At 45.8% G+C, this 25,126-nt stretch overlaps 1 protein-coding gene across 1 annotated transcript; it reads right to left on the bottom strand.

Moving 5' to 3' along the window:
• Positions 1 to 444: 444 nt before the first annotated feature.
• KPNA7 (karyopherin subunit alpha 7) lies at positions 445 to 19,561 on the bottom strand (the record flags this gene model as incomplete). The annotated part of the gene is made up of 10 exons (XM_080830423.1): positions 445 to 558; positions 2,675 to 2,821; positions 6,320 to 6,502; positions 7,978 to 8,211; positions 9,607 to 9,870; positions 11,811 to 11,893; positions 13,489 to 13,757; positions 14,263 to 14,345; positions 18,201 to 18,329; positions 19,496 to 19,561. The coding sequence occupies 10 exons, from the start codon at positions 19,559 to 19,561 to the stop codon at positions 445 to 447; spliced, it is 1,572 nt and encodes a 523-aa protein (XP_080686549.1).
• Between the last annotated feature and the right edge of the window lie 5,565 nt (positions 19,562 to 25,126).

Below are 25,126 nucleotides of genomic sequence, written 5' to 3'. Positions count from 1 at the left end.
CAATCCTCAAAGTGTATCCCACATCCATCACAACACTGCCTAGGATCATTTTCCTACATCCTTCCCATTCTCCTCTCACTCTCCTTTTGACTATCATCCAGACAGCTTTCCCTGAAGAATGTTCTGTATTAGCAGGCATTCCATGACAATGGAAAGGGGAAAGAAATATAAGAATGGTGGGTTAAACCAAGTCTACAAAGCCGAAATTTGTCTAGCTAGCTGTAGACCATTCTACTGTTTTCAGGGTCTTCCTTTAAGATCCTTAAAGGTAACCACTAAACCACACATTCTTAGGAAAAGAATTCCATGTGACTTTAAGACATAAGCAGTTTAACAGCAGTTTTGATAGATGGAGGGGAATGTGTTGAAAATTTTATTAACATTTAGTTTAAAATGCTTTACATCTGTGCCATGCCAAGACATAGAAGGTTTTTAAGTTCCCTGTTAGGGTTTGCTCCTTGGTTTAGGAATCGGGGGGCCTTGGTATTTTTTTGTTAAGCCGTTTAAGAATTCATGATCTTGGTCCAGGGCTGGTAATATTGCGCCACTTTCTTCTCCCTTCAGGGAAGAAGAGACACTATTATACCTGCACGCTCTCAGCATATTACTGCTGCACAGTTGACTCCTTAACATCTTCCGTGGATTAGCAATTTTCTCCAAATCAGCCTCAAGTCTCCCTCAGAGGAGAGGAGCACAGAAATATTTCTCAGGCTGGATCTTCAATGGGAGTTTGTGCGTGTGGTAAAACATACATACCAGAAACTTGCCATCTCTAACCATTGGCTCAGTGGCATTAAGTATGTTCACATTGCTGGGCAATTACCACCATCCATCTGCAGAAGCTCTGTACCTATTAAATGCTAGCTCCCTCTTTCCTTCTCTCCCCCAGCTTCTGGCACCCAGAAGTAGGTCTGTCTGAGTTGGACCCTTCTAGATCTCTGATGTAAGTGAAAGCACTCAGTATTTGTATTCTCGTCTGGCTTATTTGTAAGTGCAGTTTTGATGCACAGAACAGTGCCCTTATGGTGAGTAAGGACACAGCATATGGAGCTGTTACTTCCAAATCAGAAGTCTTTAGCCTGGAGCCATTGGAGGAGTCCTAGAGATCCAACCTCCTTTAAGAGATGGGTTTCCTAATTCCAAGGTGTTCGTAGGAGCCTTAACCCAGAAAAGTGCTGACTGTTGTTCTGGGTTCTCTCTGCTTAGAGAACATTCTCTTGGCCCCAAACCAGTATAGGCAACACACCACCAACATGGTCCTATTTATCGTATGGCTCTGGATTTTGCTGATTCAAGTTTGATGCCTAATGGGGTGCCACTTTATAAAATCCCAGCCTCCTGGCCACTTAAGAACTTTGAGCTTACCATCTTCCTATGAAAAATATCTAATACAAATGTAACTCAAAACCACAACGAGATACCACTTCACACCCAAGAGGATGGCTATGATTTAAAAGAAAAAAAAAAGACAAGTACTGGCAAGGATGTTGAAAAATAAGAACCCTCCTGCATTGCTGGTGAGAATGTAAAATGGTGCATTCACTATGGGTAACGGTATTGTGATTCCTCAAAAATTAAAAATAGAACTATCCTGCGACCCAACAATTCTATTTCTGTATATACACCCAAAAGAACTGAAAGCAGGAATTCGAACAGATATTTGTATAACCATTTTCACAGCAACGTTATTCACGATGGTCAAAAGAACAGTCCAAGTGAGTATCTATGATGAATGGATAAACAATGTCATATCCACACAATGGCATATTACTCAATCTAAAATATAAAGGAAAATTCTGGAACCTGCTGCAACATGGATGAACCTTGTGGGCATTGTGCTGAGTAAAATGAACTAATCACCAAAGAACAAATGCCATAGGGTTCTACTTATGTGAGGTACTTAGAGTAGTCAAATTCATAGAGACGGAAGTTAAATGGTGGTTGACAGGGGGTGGGGGTGGGGAGAGGAAGGATGCAGTTAGTATTTAATGGGGACAGAGCTTCATTTTGCAAAAATGGGAAAGTTCTAGAGATGATGCTGGTGAGGTCTACCTAGCAATGGGAAAGTACACAAGGACCCTGAACTGTGCCCTCAAAAGTGGTTAAAATGGTAAACTTTTATGTTGCACATTACAATAAAAAGTGGTTTAAAGAAGTGTCTAAAGTTATCTGGTCATCATTCCCTGTTTCCGCAGAGAAGTTAGAAGCCCCATGTACAGTTTATCCCAAACCCCATCGTCTGGGAAGAGACAAAATGTATTAAGTAGCAAAATGCTTTTCAAAAGTTGGGCCTGCTTTAGTTGTGTTTCTCAGCAAAGAAAAAAAAAAAACAAAAAAAAAAAACACCTCAGCATCATATCCCCTCCCTTCCTCCGTCCATCTGTCCATCCCCATTAAAAGAAGCAAGTAGGGGGGTAAAAAGGAGGATAAAATCCTAAACCAGAGACAACAGGACAAGCTTTTATGGGCCTAATGGTCTTCCAGGAGCCAGGAAGCTACCATTCAAAGGCAGCCCATTCGACACGGATGGGGGAGAAACTCAGAGCTAAGTCACAAGAGAAGCCGTGTCCGGTCGCCCACCTCAAAGAGCAGAACGGGCGCCCGCCCAGTCATCACCCACGAAGGTGGCGTGCCAGGAGGCGTGGGCACTCCCTTCCCCTCTGAAGTCGCTTACCTCAGAAAAATGGTTCTCGATGATGTTCAAAGCCGACAGGGCAACCTGCGGGTTCTCGTGAAGTTGCAAAGCTTCAATTTTATCAATGCCACCCATTTCTTCAATCAGAAGACACAGGTTTTCCTTCTCTGAGAGCTGCTCTGCTGCCTGTGGGCATATAAAGAAAAGCAAAACTCTGGGCAGAATCCCTTCAGAGGGGAGCTTCACCACTGTGGAGTCAGACCAAAGGCTCCTGTTCCAGAATGGCAGCCACAGTTTTACCGTGCCCTCATGAAGATGGCAGGATCGGGGCGCCTGGCTGGCTCAGTCAGTTAAGCATCCAATTCTGGATTTGGGCCCAGGTCACGATCTCAGGTTGTGAGATCGAGCCCCGTGTTGGGCTCCATGCTGGGCATGGAGCCTACTTATGATTCTCTCTCTCTCCCTCTCCCCCTGTTTTCTCTCCTCCTCTCTTAAAAACAAACAAACAAAAAAACCTATTTCAGGATCTTCCTCCCCTTTTAGATGTTTATAGTATATGTATTTAGGTTTATATTAATTGCACAAAATACAATTTTTGCCAAGTATGCTGCCCTCCGTAAATACATTGCTATTACTATTTAATAGATATCTCCCTTCTAATTAATGGTAATTGTTTAAAATACAGTTTGAAGAGATGTTCAAGTAATGCTATTTAAATGCAGGTGTCTGGCCCTGCCCTCGCTGGAAAGCCTTGAGAGGTAAGACTGAGGGGATGCTTAGTAACATGGCAAATAACCAAGTCCCTAGAAACAACATGAGTGGATTTAATCCAATGCGGATCATTGGATTTATCATCTAGTGCTATTCCTTCCCTCAAACATTTGTACATATGCCCTGGGCGAGGCCTACTGAACTAGAGATCAAGATGTGATTTTAAAAAGGCCTTTTCATAACTCATATTCTTGGGGCAGACAGGTAAGTAATTGTTGCAGTACAGAAAGCAGAATATAGTAGATGATTGGTGGTTTAAGTTAGAGAAGACGTGCATCAAAGGCTTGGAAAGTAACACACATTCTTTAAAAAAGAGAGAGATTGGGGCGCCTGGGTGGCTCAGTGGGTTAAAGCCTCTGCCTTCAGCTCAGGTCACGATCCCAGGGTCCTGGGATCGAGCCCCACATTAGGCTCTCTGCTCAGCAGGGAGCCTGCTTCCTCCTCTCTCTGTCTGCTTCTCTGCCTACTTGTGATCTCTGTCTGTAAAATGAATAAATAAAATCTTAAAAAAAAAAGAGAGAGATTTATTTATTTGACACAGAGAGAGAGGGATCACAGGTAGGCAGAGAGAGAGGGGGAAGCAGGCTCCCTGTTGAGCAAAGTGCCCGACGCGGGGCTCAATCCCAGGACCCCGGGATCATGATCTGAGCTGAAGGCAGAGGCTTAACCCACTGAGCCACCCAGGTGCCCCAATGAAAGTAACATGCATTCTTGATGAACAGGGCTGTGCCAGGGTCAACCTTAGGATAATCATGGCATTCCCCAAACAAGGAGGGACAAGGACAAAGACATGAAGGAATATATGTCACATATTAGGAGAAGAGGGAGTAATTCAGCTCAATAGCCCATTTGGGGGAATTGAAGAGAAATAAAGAAAAAGAAAAGGCTTTGGTGGCAACTCCTGAAGGACTCTGCTCTCTATTTCATAAGGTTTTCATAAGAAAACCTCTTGTGGTTCAAGTTAAACATGATTTAGTCCACACTGTGTACCTGATCAGAGTTTGCACTGTGTGTCTAAATCCTGACACACTCTAGTTCTGGCCGGAGGTGCAAAATGAGGTTTTTGGCCCTGAAAAAAGAAACCGAGGCAGAACAAATGTGCTAGGTTAGCCTTAGAAAGAAGGCTGGAGAGTGTGGGATGACCAAGGGCAGTCAGAGCTCTGGAGAAGGAGTCTGGATGTCGACACTACAGCAAATGGCCCCAAAGTCACTTCAAAGAACTTCATCTACACTCTGCTGCCCATTTGAGACTCTCTCCTACCTCATCCTCCTAACCTGCTATTTCAGTGCCTCTTGCTGGTCTACCAGATGTGGTTTTCCCAGACTCTCCCAAGGAAAAAAATCCCAAACATTTAGTTCAAATGAAACAGATGAAGTTAAATTTCTATAGCCCACAAGTGTGCTTTCACAAACGTGTTATGTCGTTTTGTCCAACCTTGTCTGCGGGTGGGCCAAGTCTCTCCTCTTCATCTGTGTGATTTGCTCATTCTTAGTGTCTAATTGGGTGCTGTTTCAGCTCCGTTCGTGACTCAGGTCAGTTCTTTCCAAGACGGTTACATGAAAAGGATGCTTAAAGTGAGCTTTTCAAAGGAGTCCCCTGGTGTTACTTTGAAATTTTTCCAACAGCTTAGTTGCATATAAAAGGACCTTAAACAGATGAATATAGCCAGCCTTCAAGATGGCCTCAGATGCTCTCTGCCTCCTGGTACTGAACACCCTTGTATAGTTTCCTCTGATGTTGAGTGGGGCTGATCTGTGTAACCAATTGGATGTTGTTGGAATGACTTCCAAGGCTAGGTCATAAAAGCCACTGGGGCATCCACCTTGCTTTCCTAGATCACTTGTTCCAGAGGAAGCCAGCCGCCATGATGTGAAGACACACAAAGGGCCCTACGAAGAGGTCCATGTAGGGACAATGACTTTCCAGGCATGTGAGGGAGCCATGCTGGAAAATGACCCTCCAGCCTCCATCAAGTCTTCAGATGAGACTGCAGCCCCAGATGACACCCCGAACCTCATAAGAGACCCTGAGGCAGAACCATCCAGCTGAGCTGCCCCCAGATTCCTAACCCCAGAAACTAGGTGAGATAATAAATATTTGTTCTAGACCACCAGGGAGTAATCAATTATGCAGCAATATAGAACTGACACATGGTTCATGAACATAGGCTTTCTGTCGAAATAAAACTCTTCTAGATCTCTAATTCAAGTCTTTCGAGTCAGTTTCAAGATCTATTCCTGCTAACTTCTTGCTGCTCTTTTGAGTGTATCCTATGTTTTAGCCTTCTAAAAGAGCCAGCCATGTGGTTCACGGACTGCTTTCCCCTGCTTTGAACCTTTGATTGGTTTCTCCATCTCACTCGGAGTCAGTGGAAGTTCTCCTATACCTTATGTTATCTGGATGCTCTGAGCCTAACCTACCATCTTCTATCCATTCCCTCCCACTCATCCTTGAGTGCTCTTCCCCAGATATCCACAAGACTCTCTCACTTCACTCTTCTCAGGGCTTAGCATAAATGCTTTTCCTGAGACAAGTTTCTCCTGCTGACTGCATATGAGGGATCACCATTCTCTCCCCACTCTGAGCCATCAGCGACGGCCCTTTTAGCTGCTAAACTCTCAACTCTTGTGTCTGGTTCCGTCTCCATTGATACATAAGCTCAATCAGAGCTAGGATGTTGTTCTGTTGTATGCTAAGCAGCTGAAATGATGCTGGGCACACAGTCACGCCTTTGAAAAATGAAGAGGGACCTTCTTTGAAAATTCTCTGTTTAGGTTACCCATAGGCTATTTGGCCAGGAGGAGGGGGTGAGGGAGTGGAAAGAGAATCCACATGTGAGTTTTAAGAACCCAATTAAATGCCTTAAATTTGGAGATTGCTATTTAAAAACCAACCTGCTTAGAACAGCTCACCTGGAGGATAAAAGAGAGAACATCAAGGATGATTTTAACAATTTTGGTGTCTTGGATGGTAAGCAGATTCACCAGTGGTTCCAGGACGCCAGAGTGGACAAGCTGGATCAACTGGTCTATGGTGCCTCCAGTTGTGAAGTTAGCCACGGTCCAAACAGCCTCTTTCTGGACTTTAAATTCTCCCTGCCGAAAGAGAACATTTAGATTCTTTATAGGTCCTAAGGACCTTAAATACAGCGACACTAACTTAGTTCAATTTGTAGGTAGGCTAGGGACAGCCAGGACGGTCTGTGCAATTTACACGGACCACCTCAGCAACCTGCCTCTAGTTCCTGAGCAGAAGACAGCATCTTCGAGAAGCCCAGAAGCACGCAGGCAGACTCCCACAGGGCCTTACAGGAAGGTTCTAAGTTTGAAGTAGACTCACTTCCGTAGGTCGGGTTATGGGGAAAATAGGCATTATGCTCGGAATTTTAGGTTATAGTGACCTAAGTCAACACTTCTGGCCTTTCTGTCACAGGAAAACTATGGGTGAGAAGCTCCCTAGCTACAAAGCTGAGTACACAGAAGCGATCTCAGGGACTGAACCAGCCCAGAGGTGACAGAGGAAGGCCACTGAAACATCACTCAATGTATCCCTTGCATTCATAAGAAACACTTTGCCCAGACATATGGGAGTCATTTATTGTAGAACCTTCTATCCTCAGGCAGAAGGAGTTATTCCCATTTTATGGCTCTGGAAAAACTGACTTCAGCTTAAAAACACAAAACCAAAAACATATCGATAACCAAGACACCATACGGCTCCAAGCCAGTTGTAGTTCAAAAGGCAGTTGGAAATAAGAGTCCTCCTTGACACGTGACTGGATGCTCTGATTAGAATATGTACAGACTCATGGACACACACGGGATAGGAAGCATCTGAGGGATTGGGTTGAGCCCCTGATTTGAGTGGGGCGGCTGGGAACCCACCATCCAACCTGAGGGCAGGCGTCCCATCAGCAGCTTCTCCTCACCCTACTCCACTGGCCTCCCTGCTCCCTATAAGACTGAACCGCTCCTGCCTGGTGTCACGTGTAGATGATTTAAAGAGCTCATCCATTCAAAGGTGACCAAAAGAAATGCTGACACATAGTAGCTGTCCCAGGGAAGGGGAGTGGGAATCAGGAGGAAGAAGGAAGCCTTACTGTATTTGCACATTGTATCTGGATTTTCAGTGTCTATTCCCACTAATCGATGTGATTTTTTTTTACGCTGAAAAGGCCACTTTCTTCAGTGTATCATATCACCATAACCTGATAGGCTTTTCCTCCTAAAACAAAACAACCCCCCCTTTTGGCAAGAAGAATGGATGGTACATTCTTTTAACACTAAAGATAAGCCAACATTTACCAGCTCAAGATTTTCCTGACTGTTAGAGCTGTGGGGATCACCTTTGCATGGAACAATGCTTATTTAGTCTCCTAAATCTTTTACGGGTTATCCCAAACAGGATGCCTCTTCCTTTTTCCAGGGCAAGTTAGGAAACTAAGGATTCCTCGCTCTGTTGGGATCTCAATTGATTTGCTTCTTAGCCTGTCTCTGAATTCCTGAAGGAGTTCAACACGGGGCTGATTGGAAAATAGCCTTTTGTCGTGGACACGGAGGGCACCACTCACATTTTTTAGCAGAGCCACCAAGGGAGGCAGCATGCCGCAAGCAATCAGCCGCTGGATGTGCTGGCAAGGCCCTGCAGCCACGTTGCTCAAGGCCCAAGCTGCCTCCTTCTGGATGGAGGACTTGGGATGCGTCAGGAGCTGGGGCAGCACGTTCAGCATGCCCGCGTCGATGGCCACCTGGGTCTGGTAATCTGTTCCCGTGACGATGTTCCCCATGGTGCGGAGAGAAGGGGTCTGGAAGAACAAGGCTACAAGTATAACCAAGCGTTGCAAATTTCTGGGAACAGAAGGAGACAATCACACCAGGCTCTGCGCGTTCCCAAGTATTCCTCATGCTAGATTCATGGCGCTCTGGAAACCCAGGAATAATGATTAAATCCTTGATCCCTGTTAATTCAGCACATCCATGGCCATTTGCATAATTTAAAGGTACTTGCTAGCCTCTCAATCGTTACAGCTCACGTGAGATAGAGGTCAAGGATGCCTTTATTAAGAAATAATGCTGCCCCTTTTCCTATCCTTATGGTGGGGAAAAAAAATCGCTAAATTGATTACAGGGTTTATAATGTGATAACTTCTACCGAGTTTGTCTTTAGCACCAGTGTCAAGTTTTTGTTGTATATTTAATTGGAGCTAATGAGATCCCAATGGCACTTTTTTTTTTAAATGTATTCACAAACTCCCTCTCAACTCCAAAGGTCCCCAGGATGAGTCTGCAATTGCGCTCAAGACACCCATCCCCTGAGGGCTGACTGTGCATTTTTTTTGGTTTATGTGCACCATAGTGGCTGCCCCCATGCCGACGGTTCTAGAGTTTTCCTAGCCTTTTATGCTAGGTATCTGCTATTTCAGCGAGAGGTGAAGTAGTGCTACAGGCCAATCACAGCCTCGGCCGCAGGACAGCTCCAAATGAGCCCTATACCCCCCAGGACAAGCAGCTTCTTATAGAATTCTTATACCCTCCCTCTCCCCTATACTATCCTCAAACTAACCTTGACGTCCAAGGAATACTATGCAAATCCAGGCATAGATGATCACTAAGGCTGCATAAATATTCAGCGTTAGCCACAGAAATCAAAACCAACTTGCTGTTGGTTTCCTTGTTTCATTTTACCTATACTGAAGTAGACTAACAAACTGGGGAAAGGATAAGAGGGAATTTTTTTTTAGTACTTGAGTAAGAAATTCAAATGTTACAATGAGCTTTATGTTAATACACATGCGTGCACATGCACACACACACACACGCACACACACACACACACACAGTATTAGCCAACTTGTTAACATCCATATGCACAGACCCCTAGAAGGAAAGGCTACAAAGGAATAGTTTACTGGGTGGAGGGATTATTTTAATTTGGTGCCTGTCTAGGTTTGCTAGTTATCAGATTAAGACAGAGTAAGTTATTTAACATCCACTAGGACTTTGAATCAAAACAGATTCAGGTCTTTGGCTAGAGAGTAGCAGAGACCTGGGAAATGTACACAACAAGCTTTGTTCTAAATAAAGTATGAGACCCAACTGTGGAAGACCAGGGCTCAGAGAGGTCTTGTTCAAGGGAGTATGACTCACACATTCTCCTGTGAAGGCCCAGACAGAGACAGACGGGGACTGGGGACATTTACCAAGATATTGAGCTCCGAGCTGCTCATGAGCTGGACCAGCCTGGGCAGGACCCCCATGTTGACCACTTGGCCGATGCGCTCGTTGGAGCCATCAGTGAGGTAGGACAGGGCCCAACAGGTGTCCGAAAGAACTTCACTATCTTGGTGCTGCAGGAGGTGGGACAGGACAGGCAACATCTGCTTCACGGCTTTCACAGAAGGGTAAGGGTTCTTGTTTCGGCACAAGTTGGACAAGGTCCACGTGATGTTCCGCAGAAACGTGATCTGTAACAAGGAGACGGCTTCCAGCATCAGGTGCAAAGGAGGAAAAATGCCAGTGGCTTACGTCCTTGCCATCCCTGATCAATACTATCGACCAGCACGAAGCAAAGCATTTGAGCTTCACGCAGAATCTGTTCTCAATAGTGATGCATGCTAGGAAGACTGAGAATGAGGCTCAGGTTTCATACTCAAATGTTAGGTGGAGGTTTCCTTGTATCCTTCAAAAAAGTTCCTCCCCGCCTTGACTCAGTTGATGACCTAATTCATTTTTCATTGACGAAACAAAGATGAAGCAGAAGTTACTTGGTCTGCCCATTGGTCAGTCACTCTACTGACATGAGGTAACCACATTCCTGATCTTTGTTGGAGGGTCAGTCCTCCTACCCCGCATCTGGATCCCACTTTTGCCTTTGAAGATTATATCCCCATGATCACTTCTCTCCCACCCCTCCCACCCCTCCCACACTCTGGGACCCTCCACCTCTTGAGCCATCATCCTGCTTCTATTTTTCCAGAGTCCAGCCTCCAGGATCATCTCTATTCACTGTCTACCTTGCAGCTTCCATTTGTCCTTCCACCCTTTCTAGTCTGATTTCTGCCCCTACTCTTCGCATTGAGGGATGAAATCAGCTTCTTCCAAGCCACCAAATCCAACAGCTGTTTTTTCAGTCCTAAAGTTACTGCCTCTCTCAGCCATCTTTAGTAGCCCTCTTGGAAAAGCTCTTCTTGACACCAAACCTGCATTTCTCTTGCCAAACTTCTCAGTCATTTGGGCAGACTCTGACTTCTGATTGTCAGAGCCCTCGAGACTTGGTCCCAGGCTCTACTCTAGGTCAGGGGTTGGCAAACTTTTTCTGCAGGAGGCCAGAGAGTAAACACATCCAGCTTTGTGGGCCATAGGGTCTCTGTTGCAACTAGTCCTCTCTGCCCTTGTAACATTACAAAAGCCACAGACAGCATGGGTCTAAATAAATGGCAATGGCTGTGTTCCAATAAAACTTTATTTACAAAAGCAAGCAGCTGGCCCCTGCTCTAGTTGATCCTGCCCAGCTGGATGGTGAATGCATGCATAGTCATCCGGATCTGCATTATCCATCCACCTGACATTGCTACAGTGGTGCCTCTTACTCGCTTCAACTTGATATCTTTAACTAACGCTGATTCCTTTTTCCCTCCATCTTCCCCATTTCTCCAGGAGAACAACCTAACCTGAAACCAGAGGGCATTCTTCCTTCTTCCTATTCCCCGTGTCCAGTATGGCGGCATCCCAGCTCCCTCTGATCTCACTTTACCAGTAGCCAGAGGGTCTTCCCAAATATCAGATCACTTCACTTCCTGCTTGCCTCTGCCAGCAAGTGGATGTCTAAGTCCTCCACCCTATTTGTCATCTTGCTCTGCTCTCTCCTTGCAAACTCCCTGGTCATGCCAGCCTCTTACTGGTCCCACCATGTCAGGTTATCTCCCGCCTTGAGGGATGGGTATTCCCTGGGATTTTAGAAGCTACCTTACCTTCATTTTTGTTTGGGGAAAATCTAGAACCAACATTCACCCAAGGGGGTTCCCTGTTGTTGCCACATCAATCAACTTGGACTCGAAGGTTCGAACCTAGACCCAGTACCTAGGAGCAGAACTGGTGACCCATTAACTCTTGTCTGTGCCCCTTGAATGGAGAGCTTAGTCATCTACTTTTGCAGGATTGAAAGCTTAGAGAAACTTTAATGGACCTTTTCCAATGTCCCCTGAAGAAAAATTAGCACTATAGGCCCTTGGGGCCAAATGAGAATCCATCTCTGCCCAATGTGATATTCAATCTGAGGCCTTACTTCTAATTGCTGTCCTAAGGGGCAAGGCAGCAACCTCATGACGTAGCATTGACTTGAAAGTACTCCCCCAATTTCAGAAACTTGTTACCTAGTTAGTATTTCTACTTTAAAGATACTTACTGGTATGGTTGATGAAACGAGGGCCAGCAGATATGGAATGGCATTGCTCGAGATAACGAGGTCTCTGAATTCTGGGCCATCACCTACAAATAGATAAAAATGTGACATTCAGGGGACACCTGGGTGGCTCAGTCAGTTAAGTGTCTGCCTTCAGCTCAGGATATGATCCTGGAGTCCCAGGATGGAGTCCCTGGATCAAGCCTCGTGTTGGGCTCCCAGCTCAGCAGGGAGTCTGTGTCTACCTCTGCCCTTTACTCTGCTCATGGTCTCTCGCTCACTCTTTCTCTCAAATAAATAAAATTTTAAAAAAAAATTTTTTTAAGGAATGTGACATTCAGACAGGGAGCAAAAAGAATCCCGAGCTAAGTGACTAATTTTCTAAAACCCTGTATAAAGGGTGAGAAGCCAAAACACATCCCCGGGCTAGACAAGTACATAGCATAGTCATGAACTAGATCCTGGGTCTCCATCATGTCGGTTGGGTAGATAGGCCAGACGTGAAGAGCAGACACCACACAGCAGCAGTCTGGACACATGAAGGAGTCAACCAATGCGCCCAGGAAGTGCCCTTGAAACTCTAAATGCTGGTGGCACTTCACAACACAGATCTCGGGAAGAAGGCTATTGCAAGCCAAATCGTCTTTCCAGGAGACTTTGGCATGGGGTGGAATCTTCCAAATGCAGCTCAGAATCTAGCCTGGGAGGTGAGTCAATGCTAGCTACCTGCTGTCTGCTTCTCAGGTGAGGAAACTGATTTGAGACCTTAGCAGTCTCCATTTTTAATTCTTCAACCACCAAGGCAAGGCATAGGTTACTTTAAACCACCCAATTTTGCCTGTTCTTTACTCAACCAAGCAAAACGAGGGACAAAGTCTCTGTAATAGGTGCTTCCTTTCTGCAAGCATTTAACAAGCAGACTTATTTTATATTCTATGTTTGCTAATCCCAGTATCTGAAGTCCTTGGAGGTCTAATCATACTGTTTGTTTCTGCTGACTCAGTCATGGTGGGTTGTTGATTCTCTGAACTTGAAACTGCTAATATTTGGCTGATCATAATTTATCAAAATCCTGAGGGGCCCAATTGAGTTCATATGCCCCCAGGAGCTTTGTATTTATTTTCAGCCAGGAATCCTGGAGCTTCCAAACCTACAGCACCACCTCTTCATTTTATGCTTTCCTGGACCACGCAGGAAATACAGCATCAAGCCCCAAATTCACGAGGCCATATTAGGGTTGTCTTTATAGGACAGACTTTTACCCCACGTTGAGCAAACACTTTTCTGGTCTGTTCCCTTGGCAACTTTCGCCGGAGGTAGAATTCTTTCAGGCTCCTGGGTGATGCAAGGGTCTGTCCATATACTGCACAGGTCAAAGACTTGTCTTTGGTTCACAAAGCCATTAAGACCTGAGGCTGTAGGACCCTGGTATTGACAGATGTCACCAGGCAGCCCATAGCTTCGGTATACACTGCATTATCTGGTTGCACTAGTCATCATTTTAATTCAGAGTCAGACTCTGAACCTGACCCCGGATTTTGGAAAAGCCTGCCGTACTCTTCCCAGCATTTCTAGATATTTATACTGAGAATATCAAATCTTTATGCTACCCAAAGAACTCCCATAGCTTGCCAGACAGCTGCCCACTGGTTTCCTCCCCACCCTGAGGAGAGAGTCTCACCTGCGATATTACCAAGAGCCCACACTGCCTGTTCGCACACAGTCATGTGGGGGGAGGACAGGAGCTCAACCAAAGGTGGGATGGCCCCACCTTCCACAACAGCTTGAGTCTGCTCTGAAGTCCCGGAAGCGATGTTGGTCAGAGCCCAGGCTGCCTCAAACTGCAAGCAGGGGTGAGGCGACGACTTCAGGAACTCCACCAGCCTGGGAATGAGCCCTGCTTCAACAATCAATTTTAGAGGAGGGTTCTTTTCTTGGGACAGCATTTTCCTTTGCAACAAAAAGAGGGGGGCAGAATATATATATATATATATATATACACACACACACACACATATGCATATGTATATATATATACACACACACACATATATATGACAAGTCATGTGAGGCTGATATTAAGAATCTCCTTTATAAACATTCCTGGCATTCCTAGCTATCAAATGAGACTAACATCTGGGCCAGAGCTCCTTAATATTCTGAAGTCCAACCTATAGCACTTTGCAGTGACAAAGCAACATTTTTCCCTTTAGGTATTATCTATGAGCGGAGATTCCTATAGAGGCCAATTTAAATTAAGCAATTCATCTCTGACAACACTTGCATATCTTAAGTTGTTCTCAAGGACAGTGTAGAGAAATGATTTAGTCTTGCTTTTGAATGGACTCGCCTCTTATATCATGTGGGCATTTTGCCAGTGCCACGAAACCAAATAGGCACTGGAGCTCATTTCTAGCTAGGAATCTATAAACCACAGAAGTCTGTTTGGCAGTACCTGGCTGCCTGGGTGGCCTGGAAACACAGGTCTGGATCTGAGGTATTCACACCACTGATTATTTCTTGCAGGGTGAGGCTGACCTGCAAGGAGACACACATTCAGGTCAGAGTTTCTGCCCACAGGAACCATGAAGGTCATCTAGTCCAGCTATCTATCTGATTAGAACAGGCTGGCTTGGACAGTATGTCCCAACTTGCGCATTGGTCTACATTAGGGGAGAGAAGAACATTTGGTGGTCTTAAAGATCTCATGGATCTGTGGGACACCCCCCACGTTCTGGGGAAGGGGTGATTCCTATCATCACTTGGATCCCGAGCACCTTTTCATCCCATGCAGTAAGGACATGTTAGGGATGACCAGCAAAAATGGCAGAGGAAGGACTCCCAAAATTCTCTCCTCAATAAAAACAAGAAAACCTACACAAGTAGATCAACCTTCCAAACTCTAGAAATGGACTGAAGGCTTGTAGCCATTTGTTTTCTTTGAGCCAAAAAGAGATTGTTCAAGAAAAACAGCTAATCTCAGGAAGAAGCATTCTAGGGAAAAAAAGTGCATCAACATATGAATGGGATTATACATCATGACCAACTAGAATTTAATCCAGGAAGGCAAGGGCTGTTCAACATATGAACATCAGTATAGTAGGTCATAGTAATAGGATATAGGGGGGAAAGCACACAATCATCTCAGAAAATTCAGGGTAAGCATTTGACAAAATGCAGGCACACTTCCGTGAAAATAAACATTCAGCAAGCTGGAAATAAAAGGCAATTTCCTCAACCTGTTAAAGCCGTCTAATAAAACCCCAAACAGCTAGCGCCATACTTAATGGTAAAAGACAAAAAGTTTCCCCTTCAGATCAAGAACAAGACAAGGATGTCCACTCTGGTTATTCAACATCATACTGGAAGTTCTAGACAGATTAATTAGGTAAGAAAAGAAGTCATCCAGATTGGAAAAAGAAATAAAATTATTGCTATTGGCAAAATTCTAGAACTTGTATATGGAAGATCCTAAGGAATCCCCCCCAAACACACACACACAAAAATAGAGGTTCGGGTAGGTTTCAGGATTAACATATGAAAATCACTTGTGTTTCTATATACTAGCAATGAACAATCTAAAGTTGAAATTAAGAAAATAATTTTATTTTCAGTGACATCAAAAAGAATAAAATACTTGGGAACAAATTTAACAAAACTACATGACTTACATGCTGAAACTATAAAAAAAAATTAGAGGGGATCTAATAAATTAAAAAATACCCATGATCATGAATTGGAAGACTTAACATTGTCAAGATGGGAATACTCTTAGAATCTGATCTATAGATACGGTGTAATCTCCAATAAAATCTGAGTTATCTTTACAGAAGAAATTGACAAATTGGTTCTACAATTCATATGGAAATGCAAGAGATCCCAAATAGCCAAAATAATCTTGAAAAAGAAGATTATTCTTGGTTGGAAGACACTTCCCAATTTCAAAACCTACCACAAAGCAATCAAGTCTGTGTTGTGCTGACACAGGAGAAACATATTGATCAATGGAAAAGAACCCAGAATCCACAAATAAACTCTCACATTTACGGTCAATTGATGTTAGACAAGGGTTTTAAGACCATTCAGTGGGAGAGAGGACGGCCTTATGATGCTGGGACAACAAGGTATCCACATGTAAGACAATGAAGTTGGACCCCTACTCACACCATTTACAAAAATGTACTCAAAATGGATAAAAAGGTCTAAACATAAGAGCTAAAACTGTTAAACTCTGAGAAGGAAACTTAGACATAAATCTTTGTGACCCTGGAGCACTCAAAGGAGTCTTAAATAGGATATCTAAATCACACGCGACCGAAGACAAAAGTAGACAAATTGAGCAGTTACAAAATTTAAAGCTTCCATACTCCAAGGATTCTACCAAGAAAATAAAAAGACAATCCACAGAATAAGAGGAAATATTTGCAAATCATATCTGGTAAGGGTCTAGTCTCCAGAGTAGACAGTATAAAGAACTCTTACAACTCAACGATAGGACAAATTAGTCAAGTTTAAAAATCAGCAAAGCATTTGAATGGACATTTCTCCAAAGAGATCTACAAATAGCCAATAAGCACATCAAAAAATTATCATCAGTCATTAGGAAAACATATCAAAATTGTAACCATATAGCCCTTTGAACCCACTAGATGGCTATAATCCGAAAGCAGACAACAACAAGCGTTGCCAAGAAGGTCAGAATGTACAAAGGTACAGCTACTTTGGAAAATAGTCTGGCTACCTATTTGTTTCCTGTTGTTACTGTAAAAATCACCACAAATTTAGTGGCTTCAAACAGGATATTCTCTTACAGTTCTAGAGGTCAGAAATTCATGATCGGTTTCACTGGACTAAAGACAGGTCTGGCTCCTTCTGGAGGCTCTAAGGGAAGAATCGGTCTCCTTCCTTTGTTCAGCTTCTGGTGGGGCCACCTCCGTTCCTTGACTTGTGACCCTCTCCTTCCATCTTCAAAGCACAACATGCTAATCTCTGCTTCTGTGGTCCTCTCACCTTCTGCTCTAACTTGTCCTTCATCCTTATTATAAGGACTGATGTGATTACACTGGGCCCATCCAGCTAATCCAGAATAATGTCCCCGTCTCCAGATCCTTCACTTAGTCCTACCTACAAAGTCCCCTTTGTCACACAAGGTAACATTTACAGGCTCTGGGGATTGGGAAATGGAGCCATTTGGGGAGGGGCATTATTCAGCGTACCATAAGCAGTTCCTCAAAGAGTTAAATGGGATGGTCATAGGACACAGCCATTCTACTCCTAGGTATACTCAACAGAACTGAAAACACGTCCACTCAAATACTTGAGCACAAAGCAGCATTATTCATAATAGCCAAAAAGTGGAAACACAAGCCCACTGACCAATGAATGGATAAACAAAATGTGGTATATCCATACAATGAAGATTTTTTTTTTAAGATTTTTTTTATTTATTTGAGAAAAAGAGAAAGAGAGCACAAGAGGGGGAAGGTCAGAGAGAGACGCAGACTCCCTGCTGAGCAGGGAGCCCAATGCGGGACTCGATCTTGGGAGTCCAGGATTATGACCCAAGCCAAAGGCAGTTGCTTAACCAACTGAGTCCCCCAGGTGCCCCCATATGATGAAGTGTTAATCTGCTATAAAAGGGATGAATTACCAATGCATGTTACAACACGGACAAACCTCAAAGACATTACTCTGAGTGAAAAAGTACATATGGCAACTTAGAGATTGTGTGCAACCATTCTGTTTGATGACCGCTAGTGCATCATTGGGTCCACTTGCCGGACTGAACTCATCTCTGTCCCGTAAGAGTCCTGACCCCAGTCAAGTGCAATGATGCACGTGGATGGCTAAGGTGGGACACATATGGTGGCAGATCACAAAAGGCATGTAGATACAAGGCTACTGGAGTCAAAGAAGAGAAACTCCCCCATCAGGGCATTCCAGAAAAGATCTGCAAAAACAGTGTTGGCCTGCAAGTCAACCCAGACCTTGCAATGAGGGAGGTTGGGGCGGATGGAGAATGGAAGACAGAGGACAGCATTCAGGTCCCAGATAAGACTTCATGTTTAGCGACTGGATTCTTCTAACTGAGAAAGAACATTTGTAACCCCTCATTTTCTATTTTGGACCAAGTGGTAGCAAGTGAATTTCCATTAGAAGCAGCACCTTGTGTACTGCTCAGAACATAGATCTCAGATCAGTCACAAACCTAACAGCCTATAGCTTTCTGAAACCCACCAGCTCAGCTCAAGTCATCATCTCTCCACCCCTCTCCTCAAAAACCCTCCATTAGAGCTTGCAAGTGCTGAATCTATTACACATTTTCCAGCCAGACAAACTTGCTAAGGATGTATTTCACACCCAACTGTCCTGAACACCACATTCCCAACATACCACTTTGGTTAGCTGTCCAGAAGCTGGTTCAGGGGAGAAATTGGTGATATTTCTTCTCTTTAAGGCCTGCTCATCTTTCTTGGCCTTGCGCAGTTCCAGGCTGACTGCCATGCGCTGTTGCCGCCGGATCTAGTGAGGAAAAGAAAGAACTGGAGCCCTTAGAGAGCAGGGAAGTCAGGTTCTCGCTACATTTCGCTTTTAGCACACACTTCAAAGTGTCGGATGTCACTTTTACAGATACAACAGGCTGGAAGAGTTAAGATCACACAGTAAATAGTCTCAGCATGGCATACTGCTTCCACTTTCTCCTACTATACCAGGTCCCCCCAAATCCCAAGACTATGGGGAAGCCCACCTATAGTCTTGGCAGGCCAGAACGCTCTCAGCTGCAGAGCCATCTGAGCAAAGCATCCCATCGCCCCAAGTCTGAGCTCATCCTCCCCAGCGTTGATTAGTCCCTGAGGAGCAGGTCTGGGCCTCCCAATTGTGGGGATCCAGGCGGGGCTGGGGTCTGCAAAGTCTATGAAGACATGCCCCACATGACCCTGACCATTTCCATCATTAGGGATCCATCTACAGGTCATTCAAGCCTTGATCCAGTCCAGTCCCAGGGGTTTAACTTGGATGCCAGACTGAGGGAGATTACAGTTAAAAACTAAACAAAATATACCCTTTTTTCCTGGATCAGAAGAAACTCAGACATTATTAGCATCGAGAATCCTGGGGGAATTGATCTCTTCTTTAGATCTCTATTTTGCTATATATATATTTTTAAGATTTTATTTATTTATTTGACAGAGATCACAGGTAGGCAGAGAGGCAGGCAGAGAGAGAGAGGAGGAAGCAGGCTCCCCGCCGAGCAGAGAGCCCAATGTGGGGCTCGATCCCAGGACCCTGAGATCATGACCTGAGCGGAAGGCAGAGGCTTTAACCCACTGAGCCACCCAGGTGCCCCTATTTTGTTATATTTGCTTTGTCATCCCCATGTCCTCATCATTCACTCCATTTTTTTTTTAAGAGGAGTGTGCACGTGCTTGAGCCTACATGCTTGTGAGCAGGTGAAGGGCGGAAAGAGAGGGAGAGACTCTCAAGCAGGGTCCATTCTCCGTGCAGAGCCACTGGGGCTCACTATCACCACCCTGAGATCACATCCTGAGCCAAAATCAAGAGTTGGACGCTAAAGCGACTGCACCACCCAGGCGCCCCCAACCCCCCCCCCCACTCTGATGCATTTCAACCATGAGACTTTCACTGCACTGCTCCTCCACAGACTGAAGCGGTGGCTGGGTACTCACAGACGCATCTTTGCCTCGGTACTTAAATTTTCTCAGCCTCCCTTCTGGAGCATCTAAAGTCGGCATATTGACGGGAAGCAGTAATCCACCTGCAGGTAAGACAGTTGCCAGGAGACTGTCAGGGCCCAGCATGTGGGTGCCTATGTCACAGCCATCCTTGCTCGAAGCCCTGGAAGGTTTCACAGTGGGTGAGCGAGCAGGCGCGAGAAGTCGGCTTCCGCAGGCATCACCACACTGGCTCAAGAGGCAGCGAGCACCACGGGAACCAGAGGAGACCAGCCCTGGGCTGCAGGAGTGAGGGATACCTTTTGGAGACCGTTCAGCTTCAACTGGGCCTTTGATGGCTCGGGTAGGTTGGAAGGAAAGCGCAGAACCCTCTCATGTGGCTGTGTCCAACGGGTTCTGTACAGAGTGTACGCACAGGAGAGTGGTGCCCAGCCAGGTCAGGAAGACGGCCCTTTTCTCCCACACCCAGTCCACCAACCTTGGGTCATGACAGTTTCAAGCATGATCTGCTCCTTCTAATTCTTTGGTTGATTGCCTCCACTCTGAGCCAGGCCACTATCCTCTTCTCCTCATCTCTACCATTGCTGTGTTCCAAACTGTTCACCACACAGAGGTCATGTGATGTCTTAAAGATAATTTCCCCTGCTTCCAAACTCTCTAGTTTGGCTGCCTGCTGAGTTCAGGAGAAAACTCAGACTCACTATGATGCCCACCCTGTGTGAGCTGGCCCCAGCCTGCGTCAGCAGCAGCAACGCTTTGGATTCCCATCGAAGAATCTTAAGTATCTTCCTGGCTGGTTTTCTATTCTCAATGTTTTTACCACCACCCCAAATTTTCTTGTTTGTGCGTCTTCCTCCCTCTCCCCTGCAAAGATGACGGGGTCACGAGCATCTTAGGTATGATTCCCCAGCCCTTTCACAGTGCGTGACATATAGTAAGTAGGTACTCAAGTATTTGTCGGAGGAGGGTGGTGGCTGATAGGTCACAAAGGGAGCCAGTCCCTAATTAAAGGAGGTTATTCAAATCAGGCCACATTTTAACTTTCTATAAGGCAGCGGGGAATGACATTCCTTACAAGGGTGCAAGGAATACCCATCTGTTTCCAAGTACACAGGCTGAGCCAAACTACATTGCAGAGACGAGAAAACTGGATAAAGACAACCAGAGTCTATTGACTCTATTCTTGAGTGTAGAACAGCTGGGAATAATTTCGGGAGGAAAGACGCATTTAGACACATCAATTTGGATGGGACAGTGTAGACAAGTAGGAGGCTTCCAGAAGTAGAGAGCCAAGACTGAGGTCTTAAGAAGAGAGATGAACTCTGTGAGAGAACAGAACATGAGCTCAGTCTTGGTGACACTCCCTACTAGGGCCCAGAAGAATGAAGAACCAACAAGGAACAAGGAAAAAGAAGGGAATTTGAATCAGAACAAAAGAATGATAGTGTCCAAGGCATTGGTGGTAACAGCAGCTACCAGGCTGAGCACAAGTCCCTAAACAAAGTGCCACCAGCCACCCATAGCTGGATGGAACCAATGTGCTGAGCCTCAGAGCAGAGTCATAAGCACCTCAGGCCAGAGAGTAACCACGTCCTATACTTTCATCTACCTCTAAGTAACCTCAAAATCCGCTTTGTGAGGAAGAAAAGTTGCTTTTCAGGACTAAAAGGTAAACCAGAACACCGTTTTTTTATTTTAATTTTCTTTTTAATTTTAAGTAGGCTCTGTACCACGCCCAACATCAGGCTTGAACTCACAACCCTGAGATCAAGAGTCTCATGCTCTACTGACGAAGACAGCCAGCTTCCCCCAGGACATCCTTTAAAAGCCTGGGTGGCTCATTCGGTTAAGTGACCGCCTTTGGCTCAGGTCATGATTCTGGTCATGAGTCAGGTCATGAGTCCCAGGATTGAGTCCCGGATCTGGCTCCCTGCTCAGTGGGGAGTCTGCTTCTCCCTCTGACCCTCCCCCTTCTCACGCTCTCTCTTACTCTCTTTCAAATAAATAAATAAATAAATAGTTTAAAGAAAACAAGTAAGGGGCGCCTGGGTGGCTCAGTTGGTTAAGCGTCTGCCTTCAGCTTAGGTCATGATCTCAGGGTCCTGGAATCGAGCCCTGCGTTGGGTTCCCTGCTCAGCAGGAAGCCTGCTTCTCCTTCTCCCACTCTCCCTGCTTGTGTTCTCTCTCTGTGTCTCTGCCAAATAAATAAATAAAATCTTTTCTAAAAAATAAAAAATAAAAAAAACAACAAACCAGCTCAAGAGTTTTCTAGTTGCTATAATAACCGGGGCAAGAGAGTTATCAGCTGGAAGTGGAGATTTAGGTTGGAGTGAGGAGCTATACCCTCCATCTCCAAGAGATAAGGCGCATGGCATGTTCTTGGTCTGGAGGAGAGTAGTATTAAGGGCTTGGTTCAGGGAGCAATGGATAAAACACATTTATCACATGCCAGAAATGTCAGACATCTGGGATTAAATGAAGCAACATTAACAGTAAGGTGGGGTTGGGGTGCCTGGGTGGCTCAGTCGGTTAAGCATCTGACTCGATTTCGCCTCAGGTCTTGATCTTGGGGTCATGATTTGAGCCCCACTTTGGGCTCCATGCTCCATGGGGAATCTGCTTAGGATTCTCTTTCCCTCTGCCCCTCCCACCACTCCCACACACTCTCTCATGTGTGTGTGCTCCAAAATAAATAAAATCTCTAAAAAAAAAAATAGTAAGGTAGAGATAGTCCCATTTTACGGATGGGGAAACCATCTCAGAGGTCACTTCCCGAGGAAGCCCAGAGTGCCCACAGCTGTCAGGCATCAGCATCAGGACTTCAGCCTAGATTTGACTCCTGTGTCCATGGTTGGGATCACCAAGCTTTGCGGCCAACAGGCTGTGAGGAGTTCTGATGAGGAAAACGAGTCACCCCCGTGGGTGGAACTTAACACACGGAGGAGGCATTGGAAATAGGAAAGCACAAGCAAGGGAATCCATTTCCGGGATATCTGGTAACGCATTGCCGCTCCATTGCTGTCTCGGTGTCCACAGGACCCTCTGAATGTGCCTCTGTATGAGGCCAGTTTGGTACTAGGGGCTGAAATGCTTTGGTTTCTGACCCAAGGCAGTGCCTGGCTCCAGGACTACTCCACAAGAACCATTCATCCTTTGGCCACAGCCCAGAACGTAGGGCCATTAGGGAAACTTGGAAGTGGGTCCGGGGGTTCTTCCCTCAAATATCAAGGGGAAGACCCGTATGGCACAAGCAGAAAAAAGGTCATCTTCAGAGGGAACAGGGTCCTCCCCCTGAACTACCCTCTCCTGGGGGACATCTTGAAAGAAGAGTTTGAAAGTCACAGATGTAGCCAAACCACTCGTTTGGGGACAGTCTGCAAAACGACTTCTTTTGGCTTTCACAGGTTTCTCTCGTCACAGCTCAGAGTGTGCTTCCTTCCCCTCACATTGCTATTTGTGGCACCCAGAAGAACCACTACCCTGCCACCCTTCACCAGCGGCACGAAAGAGCCAAGCTGGAGGCTTCGAGTTAGGCACAAGATCAAAGCCAGAACCTTTCGTCATCAGCTCCTGGAGTCTGAGATCCAAAGAAAGCCAAACCGTTCTTTAGGCAAACAGCACCAACTTAAGGGCTTTATTGACACACACAGCCAGGTCCAGGCCAGCTCCACTCCCCCCCCCCACCGCACACTAGGGGACCCCCACCCTAGGAGCATCAGGTGGCAGAGGTCCCGCCAAGGGACCCTGGCTATACTCATGGTCTTCCAGGCTCTAAACTAGGGACTCCAAAGTTTTGTTCATGGCACTGAGTCACTTTGGAGCATTACAGGCCATTTTTAAAATACTTTCCTAGACTTAGCCAAGCTTTGACTGTTAGCATCTTTCAAGAACTGAGAACGGTTTTAAATTAAGATCAAATCATCCAAGAGTTGGCTTCTAGAATGGAGTATTTCTCTGATTTTACATTAACACACACTCATGGTGTAGACAGTTTAATACCTCAGAAATGTATTGAGCATTAACTCCCATAACCTACCCTCTTCCCAGTTGGCCTTTAAAAACTCACACCCACCCTCAGGGGCTAATTATAGAAGGGGAGTTTCATAGACCTGGTTTGGCCACACATTTCTCCACTTGCTTATACTGTGGACTTTTTTTTTTTTTTTCAAGATTTAAGTAATCTCTATGCCCAATGTGGGTCTTGAACTCACAACCCTGAGATCAAGAATCACATGCTCTACCCACTGAGCCAGCCAGGAGCCCCAACTATGGATATCTTTTAATGTCAGAATGCTCAGATCTACATCCCTACCAGCCACTTCTTCAAACTCAGTGGGATTTAAGGTGAAAGTACACATGGGGTTGGAGTGAGAGTCATTCCCCGGGAAGACCCACTGACCTCACCCCCAGTGTGCACGGGTCAGCAAGCAGGAGCAGCTGGGGCAGGAGTACTGGGAAGAAGAAGCAACCATGGGAGTGTGGAGGCCTTGGGGAGGGGGGTGCCATTGGGGTGCCATGGGGTGGCAGAGACCCCACCTTGGCGTTCATGGGTCTTTACCAACATGGACAAGACATGTCCAGACCCTAAGTTTGATGGAGGGAGACACACAGGCATCAGGTGTCCCTCCAAGTCTCACACTGGCCCAGAGGAGAAGCAGAGGTCACAGAGGTCACAGCAAGAAAGGACAAAGGAACGCAAGCCATCTTCCCAGTGATCCTACCTTAGGGTTTGGGAATGCTCTGGGAGGCGGTAGAATCAGCCAGGGATGATTCCTGTGGGTGAACATGTCCCAGGGGTTATTTCAGGGAGAGGGAACACAGGTAAAGGCACAGACACATAGATCTATAGGCTGCTGTATGGTCAGGGTCCCCGTATCCTGCCAGCCCCCATCTGGGCTCTGCAGAGTAAACGGACACCCAGCCATCGCCACACCCTCCTCACCCACCCAGAAAACAAGCCAAGCGCCACTTAGCACAATTTCGTTAAACTGAGGCTGATTTCAACAAGGAGAGACCCAGCTTAGGCCCTCTGGAAGCTGTCCCTCTGAGCAGGCCACTGACTTTTGCCACAGTGGGGGTGAGGGGCAAGACTGAAGCAGCCTCACCCAATCCCCCCGTCAATAACCAGACAGAGGAATCTGGGAGGACACGGCCACACTGAGAGCCCCCGGCACCCACCTACCCACCACTCACCTGGAAGAGAGCCACAGCCTCCAGCCCCCTGACCGGCCTTAAATGCCCTCAGAAGGCAGCAGGTGTTTTGGAGCATTTGACCCTTCCCTCCAGGGATGGTCTCTGACCAAAATCAATGGATCTTAACTCTAGGTGCAGATTGGAAGCACCCAGGGAGCTCTGAGCTACCGGACGCCAAGTCCCTAGCCCCGAGGCTGATTGAGTTGGTCCGGGGGAGGCCCTGATCTCCAGGTGCTTCTCATGTCCAGACGAGGCACAGAGAGGAGCCTCATGGTTGCCATGGACCTTCGGCCTCGGCAGCTGCAGCCTCGCTCAGGGAAGGGGTTTGCGTGCTGGGCATTTAAGTCTTCTGGGATCTGGCTGGATTGGCCTCCTCCTAAAACTGGAGTATTAGGATTAATGCTGCCATGGAACGGTTGGCAAATGTTTATT

Source organism: Martes martes (assembly GCF_963455335.1).
Source record: "Martes martes genome assembly, chromosome: 18".
NCBI lineage: Eukaryota > Metazoa > Chordata > Mammalia > Carnivora > Mustelidae > Martes > Martes martes.
Note: the sequence above shows the minus strand (reverse complement) of the source record. Positions and strands in the feature narration are given on the sequence as shown.